At 40.7% G+C, this 20,364-nt stretch overlaps 1 protein-coding gene across 1 annotated transcript; it reads right to left on the bottom strand.

The window, feature by feature from the left end:
- Window positions 1-3,664: 3,664 nt before the first annotated feature.
- Window positions 3,665-19,779, bottom strand: crata (carnitine O-acetyltransferase a). The gene is made up of 14 exons (XM_044173492.1): window positions 19,609-19,779; window positions 17,905-18,201; window positions 17,543-17,661; window positions 17,034-17,087; window positions 14,934-15,099; window positions 13,570-13,744; window positions 13,099-13,277; window positions 8,953-9,053; window positions 8,599-8,718; window positions 8,356-8,478; window positions 6,656-6,791; window positions 6,222-6,284; window positions 5,574-5,711; window positions 3,665-5,354 (listed from the first exon to the last, which is right to left on the bottom strand). The coding sequence occupies exons 1-14, from the start codon at window positions 19,633-19,635 to the stop codon at window positions 5,139-5,141; spliced, it is 1,914 nt and encodes a 637-aa protein (XP_044029427.1). The 5' UTR covers window positions 19,636-19,779; the 3' UTR covers window positions 3,665-5,138.
- Between the last annotated feature and the right edge of the window lie 585 nt (window positions 19,780-20,364).

Below are 20,364 nucleotides of genomic sequence, written 5' to 3'. Positions count from 1 at the left end.
TTAAGTACCTGATTAGCATATGATTGGCTTGACCATGGTGATAATACACTGTGGTAGATCGTTGACAGGTTGAATCTCAGACCACCAATTCTGTTCAAAGAGGGGTTTTCTGTTTTCACAAAAATGGCTTCTTTGACTCCTCTTTCAAACCAACTCTTCTCTCTACTTAGAATCTTCACCTCACTGTCATCAAATGTGTGGTTTGTAGCTTTTAGATGCAAATGCACGGCGCTCTGCAATCCTGAGTTAGCATGTCGTCTGTGCTGATAAAGTCTCACCTATGTACCGTTCTTTGCAGTTTTCCTCACTGCACTGAATGGAGTAGACAACATTGCTCTGTTTTTGTGTGGGCATCTTGTCCTTAGGATGAACAGGTTTCTGTCTTAAAGTGTTGCCTGGTTTAAAGAAAACAGGAACATCGTGCTGTCTAAAGATCCTTTGTAGTTTTTCAGACAGTCCAGATACATAAGGGATGGAGACGCCGTTCCTTCTTGGTTCTGTTACACTTTTGTCCTGTTTTTTGGCTCTTTGAGAACTTTGTTGAGAGCCCAAGTAGGATAACCACAGGCTGAGAGTGCATTCTGAACATGCCTTTCCTCTTTCTTCTTACCCTCTGAGCCGGTGGGCACTTCTTGGGCTCTATGTTGTAATGTCCGGATTACACCCAGGTTGTGCTGTAGTGGATGGTGTGAGTCAAAGAGCAAGTATTGATCCGTATGTGTTGGTTTCCTGTACACTTCTATCTGGAGCTTTCCGTCCTCTCCTCTGAGTGTAGAACAATCAAGAAAGGCCAGGCGGTTCTCTTTGGCATCCTCTCATGTGAACTTGATGTTGGGGTCCACACTATTGACATGGTCTGAGAACGCTTCCAAGTCTTGTTTCTTGATCTTCACAAAGGTGTCATCCACGTAGCGGTACCAATGACTTGGTGGTGTGCCCGGGAACGAGGACAATGCCTTCTTCTCAAACTGTTCCATGTACAGGTTGGCCACGATGGGAGAGACCGGAGAGCCCACAGCACAGCCGTGAATCTGTCTGTAGAAGTGTCCCCGGAATTGGAAGTAGGTTGTGTTAAGACAGATGTCTAATAGTTTGCATATGTGTTCAGGTGTAAGCTTGGTCCTTTGCTGCAAAGTGGAGTCCTCCTGCAGTCTCCTCCTCACCGCTGTCACTGCTTCTGAGGTCGGGATGCAGGTGAACAAGGACACAACATCATATGAAACCATTACGTCATCTGGGTCCAACTGGAGATGTTTCACTTTGTCCACAAATTTCTGTGTGTTTTCCACATGATGTTCTGTGTTCCCCACCAACGGAGCCAAGATTGTAGTCAAATGTTTGGCTACGTTGTATGTGATGGAGTCTATGCTACACACGATGGGTCTGAGTGGAACATTCTCTTTGTGAATTTTGGGAAGGCCATAGATGCATGGAATGGCTTCTCCAGGGTATAGTCTGTAGTACAGAGGCCTGTCTATCACCTCCTCCGATGGATTTTCCTCAAAAATCCTCAAGAGAGAGGGCAGGGCTTAAGTAACACAGAGTAGCTTAAATTTCTGAGTTCTCAGACCATTTTTCACAATTGAGAATGACTTCCGGATGGGAGCCGAAATGTCTTGATTCTGAAAACAGTGTCCAGATGACTACAACTGAAACCTTTTCTACGTTAAAACAATAGAGTTTTGCTGTGTGATGGTGTAACCTAATGGGTGTCATTTGCCTAATCTTCGCGAGTCTTCAGAATGCTGTGGAAACGCACACAACAATGGGCTGAAGAACTTTTTAGTTCCTTGGAAAGTAGTTCCTGGGAATAAAAGTTCTGGGTACTTTGGGTGAAAACGCGGCTATAAACGGGTCACTGGGAAGAACTGCATTGTGAAACTAGAAGGAGCGCAGACCTCCACCAAGTCTTCCATTATATGCAAATCTGCAAGCGTAACCACTATATATGTCTGGATATATTTCCAAAACTATTAGAATAACAGTTTGTCAAGCAAGCGCGCTGTGGTTGTAACAACAACAATTGCAGGAAACATCGCTTTTCTACTTTTTCCTCGAGTTGTCGTCAACTGCTGTAAAAGGTTACCTTCACATAACCTGGTTTACTGTCTACACAGCAGCCTCTCTGCTCTGTGTGTGTGTGTGTGTGTGCGCGTGCAGGAGCTGAGCCCCACCCTCGGTCAAACACACAGAGAAGAGGACAGAGAAGCTAGCGCGACCATAAAATATTTTTTTACAGATCTGAATGATTCACGTGGGTGAAATTTTCAGGTAAGAAAATGCTTGTTTCTTACATACCTGCTGCATTTGTTTCTACAGCGATGTTTGAGGTGTTTCTTATGTTTTGTTGTATGCCATTCACTTTAATTATGACGAGTTCGTGCACGTGCGACAAATTCAGTTAATTTTGCCGTAGACTCGCACTGTTAATGAAAGTAAAAAATAATTGGTGTATCAATTTAATTATATTTATTAATATAATTATTATATTTCATACCTTGTATTTTTTTCACTATCTCATTTATTTATTTAATTTTGAACACTTTGGGTCTCCATACGTACAGTGTCCAGTTTAAATCATTTAAACAAGAACATGGCGACAGTTCCTTGCTTACAGACGGTAGCTCCTCTAGTAAAGTGGCTGTTCAGGGATGGGCTGGGACTTCAGTACCAGTAAAAGCCACACTGACTAATCTGTTGTCAGCTGTTTGGAAAGTCATAGCATTACACCTCCCACACAGTGAACATTCAATAGAAATAAAACTTATTTTAAAAAAAATCATAGTTTGTAGGGCAGATTAACTCATAATGAGGAGTACTACTACTACTAAAATCTAAAGTCTTCTGTGGCTCCAAAGGTATAGGTTTGGAAAGCAGTGCAAGCCCACCGCTTTAGGCACCAGAAAGTTGCCCACAAGCATCCTCGTGCCACTAATACTCACTGAGTCACATTAACATTATGGTAAATGTATAGCGCCTTTCTAGTCTTCCAACCACTCAAAGCTCTTCACACACTACATATCACATCCACACACAATGGCAGATGCTAACTGCTCATCAGTCCAAAGAAACTAACTAATCATTCACACACACTCAGGACACCTGGGGAGCAATTTGGGGTTCAGTGTCTTGCCCAAGAACACTTAATATAATAAAATAATAAATGCATGTTAGTTATCACTGATTTATTTATTTATTTATTTTTAAATCTCAGAGAAACTGCATGCTCTTAGTTTGAAATACGGAAACGACGTCTTCAGCAGGCAATCGTGCTATCCAAAAATGGCCGAGTGATAAAAGTGGATTTTCGTTCAGGCAGGCAGAAAGTTGGTCTCAAACCTGTGTGTGTAAAATGCAAATCCACAAGCGTAGAATTGAGATCCACAAATGCCTGCTCGAAGATATTCACAAATGCTTTTCATTTATTTGTAAAACAATTTAATGTAACAGATATTTATATATTTGTGGAATTTGTGTATTTGAAAAATATTTTTGTGAGTTTACAAATCTTTTTTGTAGTTGTGGTAGGTGTTTTATATTTACAGATTCCACATTTACTCACGGACTGTCGATCTGTTCGCACAAATAACACTGAGACAAATCTATCTCCATTCGCATTTTCACACCAGATGTAAATGAGGTATAAAAGTCAGGATATCTCGGCCTCTGCTGCACAGATTCTGTCCATTCTTTTATTAATATCTGTCCCCCAACTTTATGGACATGCAATAGTAAACCACTGGATTAATAAAATCTCACTATGCCATGGTTTCTGCTGGCATGTCACGAGTGCATTGAGACGGGGCTGAAAAGGAGAACGGTGCTACACTACAACTTAAGAAACATGCTACTGTAAGGACAAAACAAATATGCATTTAATTTGGGAGGAAGTATTGAACAATTTGAACAACAAACCATCACATCACTTGGCTTTGCAAAAAAGCCGATATTACATCATCTCAAACATGGCAACTTTAAACTGATCAAATCAATAAAGATCCTATTTGTAGGACTCGATTCGGACTTTCGTGACTCCCAGTGGTAGTAGGAAAAAAAAGACAGCAATACAGAATGCAATACTACAGAGCCCGCTGGGTATCATATGGTAGAAATTTTAAATGTGGATGTGGAAATCAGAGCGGAGAGATTAAAAAACTAATTAAATAAAGAGTGTGGACTTACTGTATATACCATATGTTCAGTGTAGCAATCTGTGCACACGGACGAATGATGTGAGAGGTGAAAAAATCAAAAAACCAAAAAACGCTCAGTAAAGGTGCGTTCATGATACGGACCTTCAGATTAAAAGGGTAATTTATTATGTAATCTTTACACCCACTAAATGAAAGGCGTGTTCTAAGCGGCAAATGCATAGTCTGGAAGTCTTTGTTTCAAATGTCCTCAGTTTATCAATCCGTTCACATGGATTATTAGTCCGTGGAGATTGTGGAGACTAAATCTATGCACTCGGGTTTCCACACCTGTATTTTTCTACCATGGGACTTCTGGCGGGCTCCGTACAATGCAGCAATGGTGCAATCAAAAATGCCATCGTAAACCACGCCGTAATGAAGCAAAATGTCATCGAACGCAGCTGTGGTTTCAATAGTTTTAACAGTTTTTAGACAATGGGGGTCTAAGGAACTTTGGCATAAACCAGTTTGTGGCTATGCAGACAATATTTGTTAATACAATCAGTTGATTGTAGAGTCTGGTCTCACTGGGTGATTTCATGACAATAAAAAGATAAAATATCCATCCATATCCATTAACGAGATCATTTCTGTTGATGATATTTGAGTGTTACACTTTGAAACAGAAATGTCTGGTAAAAAAGTGTGTGCTTCATTATTAATGCCAGAGGAACAGCACCTCCCAGTCACTACACAGCAGGTATCACAGCATCATTTAAAGTGCATGATGGCGATCAATAATATGGTGAGAAAACAGAATAATGGTTCAGACTACCATCTGGAGCTTGGTAGTCTTGCACCAGGTGTGAGGTCTGGTCATCTCAATGTCACTCAATCACACTAAGAGTGGTATTCCTATCAAGTCTGACTCATTAGCGCCACCACTGAGACTAGCCCTGTAGCATCCGCTTCATCTACGCAGAGTAAGTGAAGTTTGGAGGAGCTTCACAGTTTGGCTCTTGGGGTTTGATCCAGCAGTGTCCTCATGTCCAGCAGTGCAGTCTCCACGGCCTGGGCCAGACGCGCTGCATTCGTTTTTTCACAGGTGTTGAAAGACGACACTGCAAAGTTTATGTGATCGTTCATAGGATTGTAGCACACGCCGTATCCGTTGGGTACAACCGGGCCGAAACACATGACGCAGTCAGTCTTGGACGGTACCTTGTGAAGAAATGAGAATGTAGTGGTTAGTTAGCAAACAGTTTTGGGTATATGGTCAAATACTTGAGGCATATTTTCCATTTACTACCACCTACTACTTCTTTGAACCGATGTGTATTTATATAAATGTTGTGGCACGAAGCAAGCATTTTCTTTACTGTGATTTTTTTGTCATAGGAAGAAAATATCTTTTTTGTCAGTTTCAACCCTGGCCCATACCTGACTTGTAGATAGCTGGTAGTGTAAGGCTTTGGCGTAGGCTGTGTCTGTGAAGATATCAGGTATGGAGATTTTTTCCTTTCCAGCCTGCATCTTGAGGCCCAGAAGGTGTCTGTCTATGGCCTGGCCACTGACTGCCTGTGGGGATGGAGAGAATTCATGATGTCAGTCACCAGATGTTAACTACTAAAAAATATGGCTTGCAATATTCTTTATTTTTATTATTGCAAACACCTAGCAGTAAACACTAGGTACAATATTTCCTCAAACAGCTGCTCGCTGTAGTTTTTATCAGACTAACAGGAGGAAACAGAGCATCTGTTGGGGACTATTTTCAGCGGCGGATGAATCCACATGTGGTGCTGTAGTGAGTGTTTGGGGCAGCAGGACGGTGTGTGTGGGGCTGAGTCAGAATAAACTACAGTGTGTGTGTTCATGGTGATGAAGGAACAACAGAGCGGCTCACTGATGTGTTTTAACAGTTTCTGGACAACAGTGGAGGAAGAAGATCCATCAGCTGTGTTCACACACACTCGTTAGCAGATACGTTCATGATGGTTTGGGTCTGCACATCGGATGTGTTGACAATAAGAAAAATATAGACCTGTCACCAGACCTGTCCTTAACTTTGGCACTGTGACTACTCACCATGTTAGTGTATGACCTGTGTGCTTTTACAGCTTTCTCCATTAAATCCACCTTCTCTGTGTTCTGTGAAAAACAGGAAGAAGGCAGGAACATTACAACATGTCTTATAGTAGATTATTGTTTAACAGTGTTCAAATATATTGGAAAAGTTGACTTTTTACACTTTATGTGTAAAACTGAAATTCCTCAACATTACAAGAACAAATGGTTCTCATACATTATCATCTTGTCTTTGGCTCAGGACAGGTTCAGTGGTCATGTGCTGTTGTATGACACAGCTATAAGTTCTCTTTTAACCTGACTGTTGTGCCACTTAGTGTTTAAGTTGATTGATAAAGCCCAGTATTAGCATGTCAGAGAGTTGGTCAGTTTACTGCCAAAACTGTTGCTGTGAATACAAATACAGTCCATTAAAGTGTTCCGTCTTGTCAGACCTGTTTGCTGGGGTCATCAAAGGCCTTGACAAAGGTGGCTGAGGCCGTTGAAGCTGATCGGATTGTATCTGTACGGCCCAGTCTGAACATACGCAGGGAGGCACTTTCATATGTGGCACAGCAGCGCTGGTACATCCTGCCGAGACAAGAGAGACAGTGTGAGAAAACTCTGTAACACACTCGGTGTCTAACATTAAGACTCATCAGGGCCTTTACGTATAAAGCCGCTCAGACAAAAATATCGGCGGGAGTGCGTAAAAATTCTAAGAATGATGTCATTTTGCTCTTATTCTACACTGTGGCTTAGTGGTTGAGCGGGTCGTCCACCAATCGGAAGGTTGGCGGTTCGATCCCGGCTTCCCCCAGCCCACATGTCGAAGTGTCCTTGGACAAGACGCCCGAGGTGTGTGAGTGTGTGTGAATGATTAGTTAGTTTCCTTGAACTGATGAGCAGTTCTGCCATCAGTGTGTGAATGGGGTGAATGTGATATGTAGGTGAATGTGATATGTAGTGTGTGAAGCGCTTTGAGTGGTCGGAAGACTAGAAAGGCGAGTACAAGTACAGTCCAGTTATCATTTCCAAGTGAGAGTAAATGCCATGCATAAACAACTTTAAGTGTGCAGACTTCAGGTCTCAGCTCGCAAATGATTTCAGAGAGCTCCTGAGGTCTCCTCAGTCAGTGTGGAGAGAGCAGCAGCACTATCAACACAGAATAGAGATTTTGGAAATGTATGATGATACAGTAAGTTGATAAAAGATACAAGGTCTGTCACAAGGTCTGCCCACAATAAAACACAACATGACAAAGTTGAAATGATAAAATTCAGGACATGATGGATTCAGCATGGATGCAATCAAACATTCACACACTTGTGAGATTCTTCCTAATGTTCACTTTAAAGTTACCCTGTGGAGTTTCTGGCCTCTGTTAGCGTTATGGATTATAGTGGGTCCCTGTTTTGTTTGTGTGCATGCGAACGAGTACACATGTGCGCACACATGCACGCAGGTGACACGATACACATTCCTGCCAATGATTTCAAACTACTCCACTGATCTACAGGTGGTGGGAACGCACCAGTACATGCAGAAAAGCGCCAACAAAGGCAGGGAAGAAGAAGGCTGCTAGCGGTTAACATGGAAACATTTGAAACGTTTTATGAGGAAGAAGATGCAGTCAACATCGTTGTTGTTTGTACACACAGTGTGTTTTGGTGAGTAACACTGAATGTAAACATAACTTTTGTTTGTTTACATTAAATTACATTATCCAGGCTATGAAATACAAAAACTCCGCTGAGTTTGAAAGACAAAAATGCAGAAATTACAGTGATAAAGCTTATTCTAAATGAACATGCCAGTGCACATGTACAGAAGAATCACACTAAAACTTTGCTAAAATGGACTTTTAGCTTCTTTATACAATGTCTTACTTTTTACCAGGAATTGTCTGACTCGTGAGTCAAAGTTCAGGACCATTATTTAGATCGTTATACTGTACGTATCAGCCCAGATTATTATGAGTACCTGAAAACTGGGTGAGTCCATTTCATCTCAATTAATGGATACAAGAATATGTATGAAACTGTATGATAAGGTTTTTTTTGCATGAAGCTCTCTAGTTAGCATTGATGTAGAATTTTAATAGTAAAAAGCCTGCATACAAAGTCTGTTTCCACACGATTATTCAGCATCTCACCTGTAGTAAGCTAGTTGTAGCGCTATCTGTATGAAAGCATCAGGGCTCATCTTGTGGGCCTTTGGAACACTTTTCCCAAAGTGGCCAAATACCATGACCCTCATATCCAGGTCTTGGGCCAGTCTGTGGTGGGAGAAATGTCAGGACAGTGATACCCTTTCTTTATGCCTAATGACATGAAGTATAAATATGTATGTACTTATTATACTGGTCACTGAGTGTCATTGTAAAATCTGCCCTCACATGTTCATGTTGTGCTTGGCTTCCTCAATGTCTTGTTTGATCTCAGGTGTGATGTTGAAGTGTAGTTTTTGGGGCATGGGCAAAGGCACCATGGGAGACTGCATCATCTCTGGCTTCCTCCTGTTACCACAAACAAGAAAGAAAAGAAATGACTCATGAGATGGAACAAAAACAAATGTAGTGAAAAACCAAAGTCATACTTAATGTCTGTCAAACCCGTCCATGCTAGTAGCAGAGTTGGGATTTTGTTGTGAGTGTCTGTGCACTCCGTCTTGTTGCTGACATTTCAAACATATAACAACAAAAAATTCAAATAGACACCTACAGAGCCTAAATAAGCTTTGACCTACTTACGTGTATTCTACTACATGGTCGATCAAGGCCACTATGGGTGGGCCCTCGGCTGGGGCATGCTCGTAGTTCGCACCACATGTCCCGTCCTCTCCAATGATAAACTGAAAGAAAGACCAGAAACGGTTATTACCTTGCCAGTTTTACATTGGTATTTATTTTCAAGTCTTTTTAAGCAAGTCAAGTCAGTCAAAATCAAGTATCAAGTTTTCATAAACAAATAATTGTAATCATACTGACTAAATAAATGTTGTGAATGTGAATGTCCACTTTATCGTGGGGGAGGAGTTTCTGTGTGTCTGTGACTCTGGGTGCTAGGTCTCCCAAGGCAAAGCAGGCCGGGTTATACTAGAGAAGAACTAGATTGTATGATGTGTTGTCTGACTATGGCGGAAATCAAAAGTGTTTATAGTTGTTCCGAATGTGCACACTGGGAGGCGGAGTGAAAAGCCGTCCGTCATAGAGATATCATTAAAATATGGGGATAAGGGTGCACATTTTCAGACATTCTCTCCTGGAAGATATCCCTAGTGTTGGACTTGTTTGTTCACATGAGAAGTGACAGAAACAGTTGTGTCAAGAACAAAAAAACAGAGCTGAGAGAGAAGTTCAAACCCTGGATCCTTTGTCACCACCACCATTTCTGTGTGATGCACACGTTGCCCTCTGTTGGCCATAAAACCCTGTAGGTCTTTCAAGATTGACATTGGATTCCACGTAGCCTCTCTGAACACATGACTTCTCTCCTGGTCATCTAGTTTAGATGGACGCCCTGATGTTGGTAGACTGTGGTTGGAGTCATACACTTTCCACTTTTTAATGATGGTCTTAACATTACTTTGAGGTATCTTCAAAGCCTTCAAAGCCCTTTGTGTGAGACTGCACTTCCAAACAGAGGGACTGTGGTAAACAGTTTATATTCATGTCATCAAGTTAATTGTGGTGATTCCACACAGGTGTTGAACAATTCAATTCAATTTATATAGCACCAATTTATAACAGAAGTTATCTCATTGCACTGTTCCTGTAGCGCAGGTCTAGACTGTACTCTTTATATTATTTACAGAGACCCAACAAATCCCACATTGAGTTACTGTTTGATCTTGAAGGGATTTGGCTATTCCTGAGATAGTTTAAGTAATACTTCAGTAAAGGAGGTGTATGCTTATCAAACCAAGTACTTTAATTGCAATTGTTTATTATTAATTAATGTTAGAACATTTTTATAATTTGTTTTTTCACTTTGAAATGTGTTTCAAAGTATTGTGTGTAGATTGTAGTGTAAAATACATAGATTTATTTCATTTTAATTCCAGGCTATAGGTCAACATAATCTGAAGGGGGTGTATTCATTTTCTATCCACTATAGATGGCGACAGATTTTAGAGACACAGAATATTATAACAAACTGCTGGTAGAAGCCAAGCAACGTTATGAGGAGAAATAATTGTTTTATTTCAATGGGTCTCAAATAATGAATATCCTCCAGAGGCTTGTCATATAATGTGTATGCATAATGTACATTCCAATTGCTTTAATTTAATAGATTCAACAATATAAATGCTATTTTCAACACTTTGATGTTCTGGATTACTCATCTTAAGTGTTATTGTCCTATTTCAGTCACTGTGGGAGTATGTATGTTAATGTCCCAGCCCAACTGTATTTTGTAGTAACGTATAAGTGCCAAAAGATGGCAATAGCTACATGAGAAGTACTGTTTGGGAACCGTGCAACGCTAGGGGGCTTTTAATTTGAAATGGATACAGGAAGTGTTGAGTTTGTATTAACTGCATAATGCAGTAACAGAACTTACAACAGATCAGAAAACAAAGAGGCATCATGCTAAAATATGAGCACATATACTTAGCAAAGAGAGGGAATTAGAAATAAAGGCCTGTCTCTAATATACAACAAGCCTGCTTCAAATAAAGGCCTGGTACCCTTTGCAGTTGAGGTAAATCAAGGCCCTGGCCACTATTTGAGAATTTACGATAAGATTGACTCCACAACTTGAGTGCAAAAACATGCCAGTGAAAACTTGCTACAACTAGATCAAGAACCAATTTCCATTACAGTTGAGATAGAACAAATAAATACTCTTTACAAATTTGATCAACATCTTGTCTTTGTTGGTTTAAATGTGTCTTGCTGCTACTTGTTTGCTTTTTTCTTCCTTCTTTAAAGCTCAGGAGTAAACAATTACATAAAATAATACAACCTAAACTCATCAACATCTTGAAAAGAATTACATCTAACTTCATGTTCTACGTATTTCTGTGATCTTCACCCCTTTCCTAACAACCCCACTACATCATCTTCAATCTCTGTCATTAACCTACATCATTATTAATCATCCTACTATGTATGAATATATTGTTACACACCAATTGTACCATGTATTCTTTTAATACACATTCTCCAATAAAAAACAGAAAAATACTTTCAACTTTACATACTGTATGTTACACTCATACCTTTCACCTTGTCTAAACTGTATAATATACTGGCTAATTAATCAACTCGAGTGTCATTTGTTTTTCTCTTTCAAATCAAGCATCTTAAGCTGCTATAGGCCTAGACTGCCAGGAGACTTCCCATGATGCACCTCTTTCCTCTCACCTTCTCTCCCTCTCCAACTGTATGCATTTTTATCCCATTACTGCATGTTACTAACTCGACATCTTCTCTCTCCTGTAGTTCTGTGCTTTCTCATTTCTCTCCTCTCTCCTTCTGTCACTTTCAGCAGGTATTTCTGCCTCCGGAGCTGCAGAGTCTGGATCTGTGGTTGTGGGCCACCTGCTGCCCCCGTGTTCCTGCTCGACAACTGCTACTACAGTTGTTGTTATTGGCTCTGTTACTAATACTGGCATTATTTTTCCTATGGCTGTCATTCCTATTATTATTAATTTATTAATATTAACACTACAATTAGTATTCTACTATTAAAAAAAATAACAGGAATAATAATTATACGTGGTCTTTGCATTGTGCCCCCCCCAACACGGCAGCCCACCATTGAGTCTGGTTCTGTCCAAGGTTTCTGCCTCTGGCAAGTTTTTCCTTGCCACTGTCGTCAAATGCTTGCTCATGGTGGGATTTGTTGGGTCTCTGTAATTAATATTATAAAGAGTACAGTCTAGACCTGCTCTATAGGACAAGTGCAATGAGATAACTTCTGTTATGAATTGGCACTATATAAATAAAATTTAACTGAATTAAGACATGAGTAGAAAGTATTGTTCTTGCAACTGCATTTATAACACTCAAACATTTTTCACTCAAACATAGCTTAACCATGTCATGTGATATGCTACAGTACACTTTAAGAACAAATATTACTGAGACTACAACAGAAAATTGCACATGAACATTTAATATCCTGGAATTCACATTATAGACACTACCACTGACTATCTGTGTAACAATTTGACCACAATTTAGCACACTGACCAAACAAGGTCCAGCCTATAAAGTTTCGACCTAGTCTCATGTTTACTTCTGTCACTTTTCGTGTGTAAAAACGAGTGCAAAACTATGAATGTCTATACTGGGAGAGACTCTTTGAAAATGTGCGCGATTATCCCCAATTAAATGATTATCACGTCAGCCTCCTATCTATGACAGCAGGTTTTTCACCTTGCCTTACAGTGTGGCAGCTATAAACACTTTTGATTTCTGACGTGGCCAAACGACGAAACAGTTCTTTTCGAGGGCACTGCCTGGGGATTCTATAATTCTGCAACTTCAATAATCATGTGGGGAACAAGTGTGGAACCTGGGGGTGACTGGGAAGACCAGCCTGCCTAATGTCCGTAACAAACACTACATTTGAGCTTACAGTAGTTCTTAAGTGTACTTGGTACCAGAAAACCTAATATCTATTATTAACTCCATAGCTGTATCATCAGATCTTCCACTGTATGTCTTAGAACTCAGGTGAAGATAGAAACAGAGCTGACAACTGATGTGAAGGCATGAAAAAAAAGGAGTGTCCTTTTGGTTTAAGGTTAGGGTAAGGTTAGGTGTAGGATAAGGGTTAGGGTTAGGGTTAGGCAAGCAGTGGTTATCGTTAGGGTATGTCTCCAGAAAATGAATGTAAGTCAATGTCATGTCCTCTGAAGTTATGGAAACACGACTGTGTGTCACCTGCAGCGTCTTGTCAAACCAGCGGTTGCCACTGTTCCACTGGCTGCCTCCTCCATGCAGCATTTGGATGGCAGCACAGCTGCGGTACATCTCATCAGACACTGAAGGCATCGCTCCATCCAAACACAGTGTGAAGATGCTCTTTTGGATAGCTGACACTGATTCTTTGTTGGTCTTATCTGGACACATCAAGGTCACGCACACAAAACAAACATGATGTTATTTTGTAATCAGATTGTAACAGTTAACTAATTTAGATATCTGTATCTATTCATAATGTTCATATTAGGGATGCACTTAATGTGTTACCCCCATGTTATTATAATTAATTTAAATTTGATTTAGAAAAATTCCACTGCAGTTAACAATGACAATTAATCACTCTCACTGGTGCTCCATGCTCACTGCTTTTCAGGTATTTGAGAAGACTCCAGTGTCCTTGGGCTCAGTGTCGATGGTATTTTAACTCACCCTTCATGAGGTTGACGTAGGCTTTCCCCCAGGAGTCACGATGCTGGGTGGTGAGGATGCCGACAGGCTCCATGTTGGTCTGTAGTGAGGAGCTGCAGATTCTCTCCAGCTGAACACAGAGCTGATCAGCTGTCAGTGGAGTCCCATCAATGTTATACACGTCCAACACAAAGAACTGAATCCAATAGGAGGAAAGACAAGAAAAGGCTCAGTCAAGCTTCTCACTTTTAGTTGACAATTGTGGGTTTGCCAGATGTAACCACAACTGTAGCTAATTAATTAATTAATTAGCTACAGTTGTTGTTACATCTAGCTGATAACACTAATAATCTATATCATCTATATGATTATTTGATATATCTCTCTCTCTCTCTCTCTCTCTCTCTATCTATAGAGAGATAGATAGATGTCTGTAAAATATACACATATATAAATAAATACATACAAATTATATATATATATAAATAAAATACAATGATCTTAAGCTTAACTCAAAAATGACTTATAGGTCTCCTGACCCAACAAATTATGAAAATCTGAAGACCTGAGGCCTGGACCACAAAGCAAGAGTAGTGGTAGTTATCCAGCTACCGTTGGGTTTAACTCAAGTTTTCTGGTATCACAAAACTGGCACACTTTTAAGTAGATCACCATGGTAACCTATGCTACATGGCTAACCTGCCCATAACAGGTTCAGTTCAGAGGACTGAACCTGGACATGGACACACCCACCTCCTGACCAATCAGATCACCGGAGAAATTGAGTCATCACTACTACAGCATCCTGAGAGGGACAAACATAGACTACTGTTTTTAAAATCAAGGGATAGGTAATAAAGAGCACATTTTTATATATCAGTAGAATAACTTTGCCTACCACAATAGCAGAACCATTTTTTACACAACCACGTGTCTACAAGGCTTCTAACAAACAGAGAGATTACAGTTTACTCCACTAACAGCCTAATGAATGGTGATTATAGCTTAGACCGTAAGCAGCAATTCTTCAAGCCTTTTTTTGCACAGACTATCTTGTTTGTTTTCTTCTCTGCTTTGGCAGCAGAAACTTAGCTTTTAACTGTGATTAACTTCATCACTTATTCATAATAGTTTGTTTTTCATGTGACAAAGGACTGACTTGTCATTATATTACTCAATCTAGATTACTGAACATGTTGAAAATGCCAGACACACTGGAAAACCCAGAGTTCAGTGTGCTTGTTGATATCGGTTATCCTGGCGCACTAATGTCAGGCCAGGGATCCCAAAGAGACCCAGACTAAGTCGAACTCGCTTTGTGATGCAGGCCCCTGGTGCCAGAAGAGCTCAGACACAGATGTGGGACTTTGACCAGTGCTTCTCACCTGAAAGTTGTGTACTACAGTGATGTGTTTGGGGGGCCTGGAGCTCTTGGCGTGGTTCACCACTGAGTCTCTCTTCAGACCAGGGATACGGCAGGACGACAGCACTTCATAGTACTGATTCATACACAGGGGCTTCCCTCCCAGATATTCTACTGGTAGTGTCTCACTGCAAAACATACAAGCTCTGCCATTAAACACTATCACCACATGTCCCTGAAGTTACCACATTTACTGGATGTACTGGACTACTTTGAGTAAAGTAGTGCAGCCTCCATCTTTGACTCGAGTTTCGCCTTATCATCTGCATGATAAGAGAAATTATGAAGTTCACCTGACACATGAAACATGGTTCAGGGTTTGATGCACACACAATATTTAAAGGCTTGAAGAAAAACAAACTAGAATTGTAGAGGATTCCATGTGCATTACAGACATAAAGAATGAGTGCAAAAAAAGGTTTTATAGGAGAGTTTATCGATAGATTTTTTTATAGCTCTTCGTGCTACATACAGATTATTATCCACATAAACTAAACTAAAGAACAAAAAATGCCTAGATGAGTGTTCTTATAAAGATTAGCGACCTACTTGATCAGACTAACATCCTACAGTCACCTTAGTTGGTCAACAAACCCAACTCACTGCATCCTCTCACAGCATCTAATGTAAAGGACAATGCATAGTCATATTACATTTTGTGCCACAATACATTGCTTTACCGAGACAAAAATGATTAAAAGTGGCCGGATGGTAGCTAGGTAGCTCTCGTGTCTGGTATTGACTTGCTTTGACTCTGTTGTTATTGTCTTTTAACTTCCCATCTACACCGGAAGTGGGAATGTGTTGCATTGTGTACATTGATATCTGCATTTTTTATTGTCTCAACTAGCTTCTGTTTGGTTTTTGCACATGCCACATCGTTAACTAAGCCTTGGTGTGTTTTCCTTTATTTTTTAAGGCACATCTTTGGTGATTCAGACAGTGAGCCAGAGGAGGGGAACAAGAGGAGACGCACCAATCTCTCTCCCACTTCAGCGCCACCTATTCCTCCACCTACTCCTAACATACCATTGAATGGAGCTTGCCAGACCTCTAATAGACCTCAGATCCAAGGCATACTGAATCTCCTCATTTCACTGGTATCTTCCTGTACTGCAGTAGTGTTATTCTGTATAAACAACTCAGTGTGTTGAGCATGAACCCAGCTTTACAGCGAGGCGTCCTCAGGAGCACATTGACCATGCACGGGCCAGCCATATACTAGGTTCGACCTAGTCTTGTTTATTATGTGTTTAGAACAATATGATATCATAACAGAAGTTGTCTGATTGTGGCTGATCAAAACATGTGTTTATACAATATTTCTTCACCCAAAATACAGTCACAGTTTTCCATGATATAGGCTTATTATTGTGCAACAAGCTAATTATTCCATTTTATATTATCAATAAAATATATATTATATAATCACATAGATGGGTGAAAAGATGTGTTTTTATCCATGTTGATAAATCTGATTCCAGACCAACAAAGTAAAAATCAGCTGATTTAGTGATTGTTTGTGAAGAATGCAAATTATGTAAAAAATGTAATAACCTGCATCATCATACTGATAAGTTAGCATCAGAGCTCTTAAAAACATTTTCACCATAGAAAGAGCTGCTGCAACCCACAGTAAGCTAGTTGAGCTAGTTTAGCTGTAAACTAGTTAACTCTATAGTTACCTTTGCACCAAATATTATCTTTTTAATCTGATATCTTTGGGGATGTGGTGGTGTCAGGCCTTATCTCCTCTTTAGAGCGCAGATTTTACCCGAACGCTTGGCTGCTGTCTATCAGCTTTAGTATGCTAGTCGGCTTAGCCCGTTTAACCAGGTTATTTTTTTTTGTTTTCCCTGGTGTACCGAAAACGTACCGAACCGTGACCCTGAAACCGAGGTACATATCCAACCATGAATTGTGTTTACCATTACACCCCTAGTATTTCCTATAGGCAGTAAAAACAACCGGACGTTAAAAGACAAAACCGTAAATGGAACAAACAAAAAATGGGCGGGCTGCATAAAGTCAATAAGGACAATATTATAAGCTCAGTACTCACTTGTCAATCATTGTCTTAAAGTCCAAAACACCCGCTATCAGTTTGGCAGCAAACCTAAACAGAGAGAACGTGATTCATATTCATTTAAATGTTAACTTGTATGAACATTTCACTTTTAAAAAACAGAATTGATCACGGCAGTATCACCACAGTATGTGGTGGTAATACGTAGGAAAAAGTAATGAGACATACTGTATTAAACCGGAGTTGAGATATATATATATATATATATATCTGAAATACTGTGTGTAAATGGTTTCAATTCGTCAACAGTAACAAAAACACTGTAATTCTCTGCAATCTCTGTTTTCTAAAGGAGGCTTATCAAACTGTTGTAAATGAGGTGCATGGGCGGTACAGGGGCAATTACATCCACTGTGACTCACAATTGTAAAAACATATTTAGTAAATAAATACATTTTAAAAAAGGGACTGTGACTGAAAGTCACAACATCTTAAGGTTGTCATAATTGTTGCCAAACACATGCTCTGTTTTTGTGTGTGATCACCTTATTTGTCCCTGCTTATCACTGAAGTTCATGCGGGGCAAGACCAACCCAGGACTTGAATGAACCACCACAGGCATCCGGTAATCCAAATAAGCAACCTGCACCCACCACTCTGACAACTGCAAATACACAGAGACACACAGATACAGACACGGTCAATAACAGATCAACATAATTGCAGAATGATAAAGTTCATAAAAAGGAAATAAGTCAAATGTCAGTGGAGTTTGCAATTAAATTGTGTAGAGAATGAAAGCAGACAGGTTGTGTCAGGGAAGCATTGTATCGTATGTAAATCATATATTCCGACGTCACAACACTTTTCTAATCCAAAGTGTCCGCAGCCCGGCTGTTAAACTCACCCAGTTCTCAGTGATGCGTGCTCTCTTTTCCAGGCCTCTCTGCAGTCTCTCTCCAACCCCTCCTGCCTTCTGAAACTCTTCCACCAGCTCTTTAGTGTGCTTCAGTTCGTCCACCTCCACGATGGGCTCCAGGGCAGTGATGTAGCGCTCACAGGTCTGCTGCAGAGGGGGGACAGGCAGACTGGGCAGTCCCTTCTGGTGGGTCAGGTATCTGCCACTGACCCGAGTCGCTGATACAGGCTTCACCAAGTGACAGGGTTTCATTAGGCCACAGGGTTTCGCCATTCCCACCTTCACCTGAGAGACAAAAGGGTGTACATTAAATACAAGTTTGTAGTGTAATTTTGTTGAGAGTGTGTTGTGGTTATTTCCCCATTCAACTGTGAAAAATAACACTGCAAAACATCTGACTTACTGGAACAGTCTGCACTTGAACATCATTATTTTGCAATGCCAGCAATTTTGTAGCCAGAGTTTTATATTATCTATATAATATAGTCCACCTTTCATTGTTGCACTTTGAACATTCTACTACTTGCACTTGATGTTTGCTATTACTGGTGTTTATAGTGTCTTTGTTGCTGCCGTATGTACAGTATGTTTCTTGTTTCTTATTTTTGATAGAGTTTTTTGTTGTTGTATTCTGGTGCAGCATACAAAAGACATGGGAGAAATGTCCTGCACATACACATTCAGTGACATTATACAACACGACATGCTGAATCTGATCAATGTTTGTTTTTTTAAATTCATTTAAATAACTTTGGTCAACTTTTAGGTTTTTTAATGTGCTAAATAAACTGACTTGACTTGTTTGCAAGATTCTCCTTGGAATTTGGTGTTACAGTCGTTTCTGCTATCACAGCTATTTTTGGTTAACATAACAGCTATCATAAATTATGACCCTATCTAAAACCAAATGAGGCTTAAAAGCGACACGTATCGCCGGTAGAGGCCAGTCTGTACTCATTTTCATCTCGACTAGAGCAGGAAAAATACGTCAACAAAAGTAATAAGAAGTAAATGACAATGTATTAAGAAGCTATTTTCAAAAAGGTTCCCAGTGCACGTGCGACTCAAGTGATTCTACTGGAAAGAACCTAACGAGCAGGTGTTAGCCAGGTCTCCGCAGCATGTCACTGTTAGCGTGTGACCTGGCGAGGATGAGGAAACAGCCAGTTCAGCGTCGTAGAAACGGAACCACATTTACAGCTTTTGCCGCTTACTGGACTATCTTTATGTCAAATAAATTAAATGGTTTTCAGACATCGTTCGTTTATCGAATAGCATGATCCGTCTGATGATAACATTAAGTTAACGTTATGTCAACTTCACTCACCATATATAACGTTAGTTAACTATGATTCACTATACAGATACGTATCGTTAGACCAAATAAAAGTGAATATTACATGATCAGTCAAGCTTGTCCTAGCCACAAGTCACCTTTGACCCAGTTAGGTTAGCTAACGCTAACTGTTGACGACCGCTATTTCAGTTCATTACGTTCTAAGTTAGCCAACTTTGCTAACAGCTAGCAAACATCCCTTCACCACCTAGTTAGCTAGCTTAACCAGCGTTAACTGATACGTCGGTGACAATAGTTATCAAGTTATTAATAAATTGCAGTAACTTAAGCAAAAGTTGGCTTTTGGCCAGTGTAAACAAGCATGGTCAACTAAAGGTGAAGGTTGCGTTACTTACCACGGTTCTGCTGCAAATGCCCCACATTGTGCTTTCAAAGACCCGCCCACAGACTCAGGTCCGTCAGGTCCGTCAGTGCTGGAAGTGCAGCTTTTAGCTAGGTATTTTATCGGCGCTTGGTCAACACCGGACCCACTGGAGACAGACTGGACGCGCCGCTGACTTCACCAGCACACAGCGGCGGGGGGGGCTCAGCTGTCAACGCCCGTCTGCGGGAACAAGCGCCGGGTGGGACTTATTGACAGTCAGATTCAGTAAATGAATACTGAGCAATCTTGCAATATATAATATAAACACATGACAATATGTCATTCTGAAAGAGGGACTAACGGGCGGCATAAACACTGTTATATTTGATACTTTCAGTCCATTTTTACACCAGCTGCTGCACCTCCAGTCACCAGTCCGTCAAGCTCCTGGAGTTTGCGGACGACACCACCCTCACTGGGCTCCTCTCTGGTGGGGATGGGTCCGCCAACAGGTGGGAGATTGACCACCTGTGGACCTGGTGCAGCCAGAACCACCTGGAGCCCAACGCTGTTCAGACAGTGGAGATGCTTCCTGGGCACCATCATCCCCCCAGGACCGCAGCAGAGGGTCTTCTTCCTGCGGCAGCTGAAGAAGTTTCACCTGCCAAAGACAATGATGGCGCCTTCTACACCGCCATCATCCAGTCCATCCTCACCTCCTCCATCACCATCTGGTACTCTGCTGCCCCCGCCAAGGACGAGCGCAGCCTGCAGCGTGCACAGAAGG

Source organism: Siniperca chuatsi, linkage group LG18 (genome assembly GCF_020085105.1).
Source record: "Siniperca chuatsi isolate FFG_IHB_CAS linkage group LG18, ASM2008510v1, whole genome shotgun sequence".
Classification (NCBI taxonomy): Eukaryota; Metazoa; Chordata; class Actinopteri; order Centrarchiformes; family Sinipercidae; genus Siniperca; species Siniperca chuatsi.
Note: the sequence above shows the minus strand (reverse complement) of the source record. Positions and strands in the feature narration are given on the sequence as shown.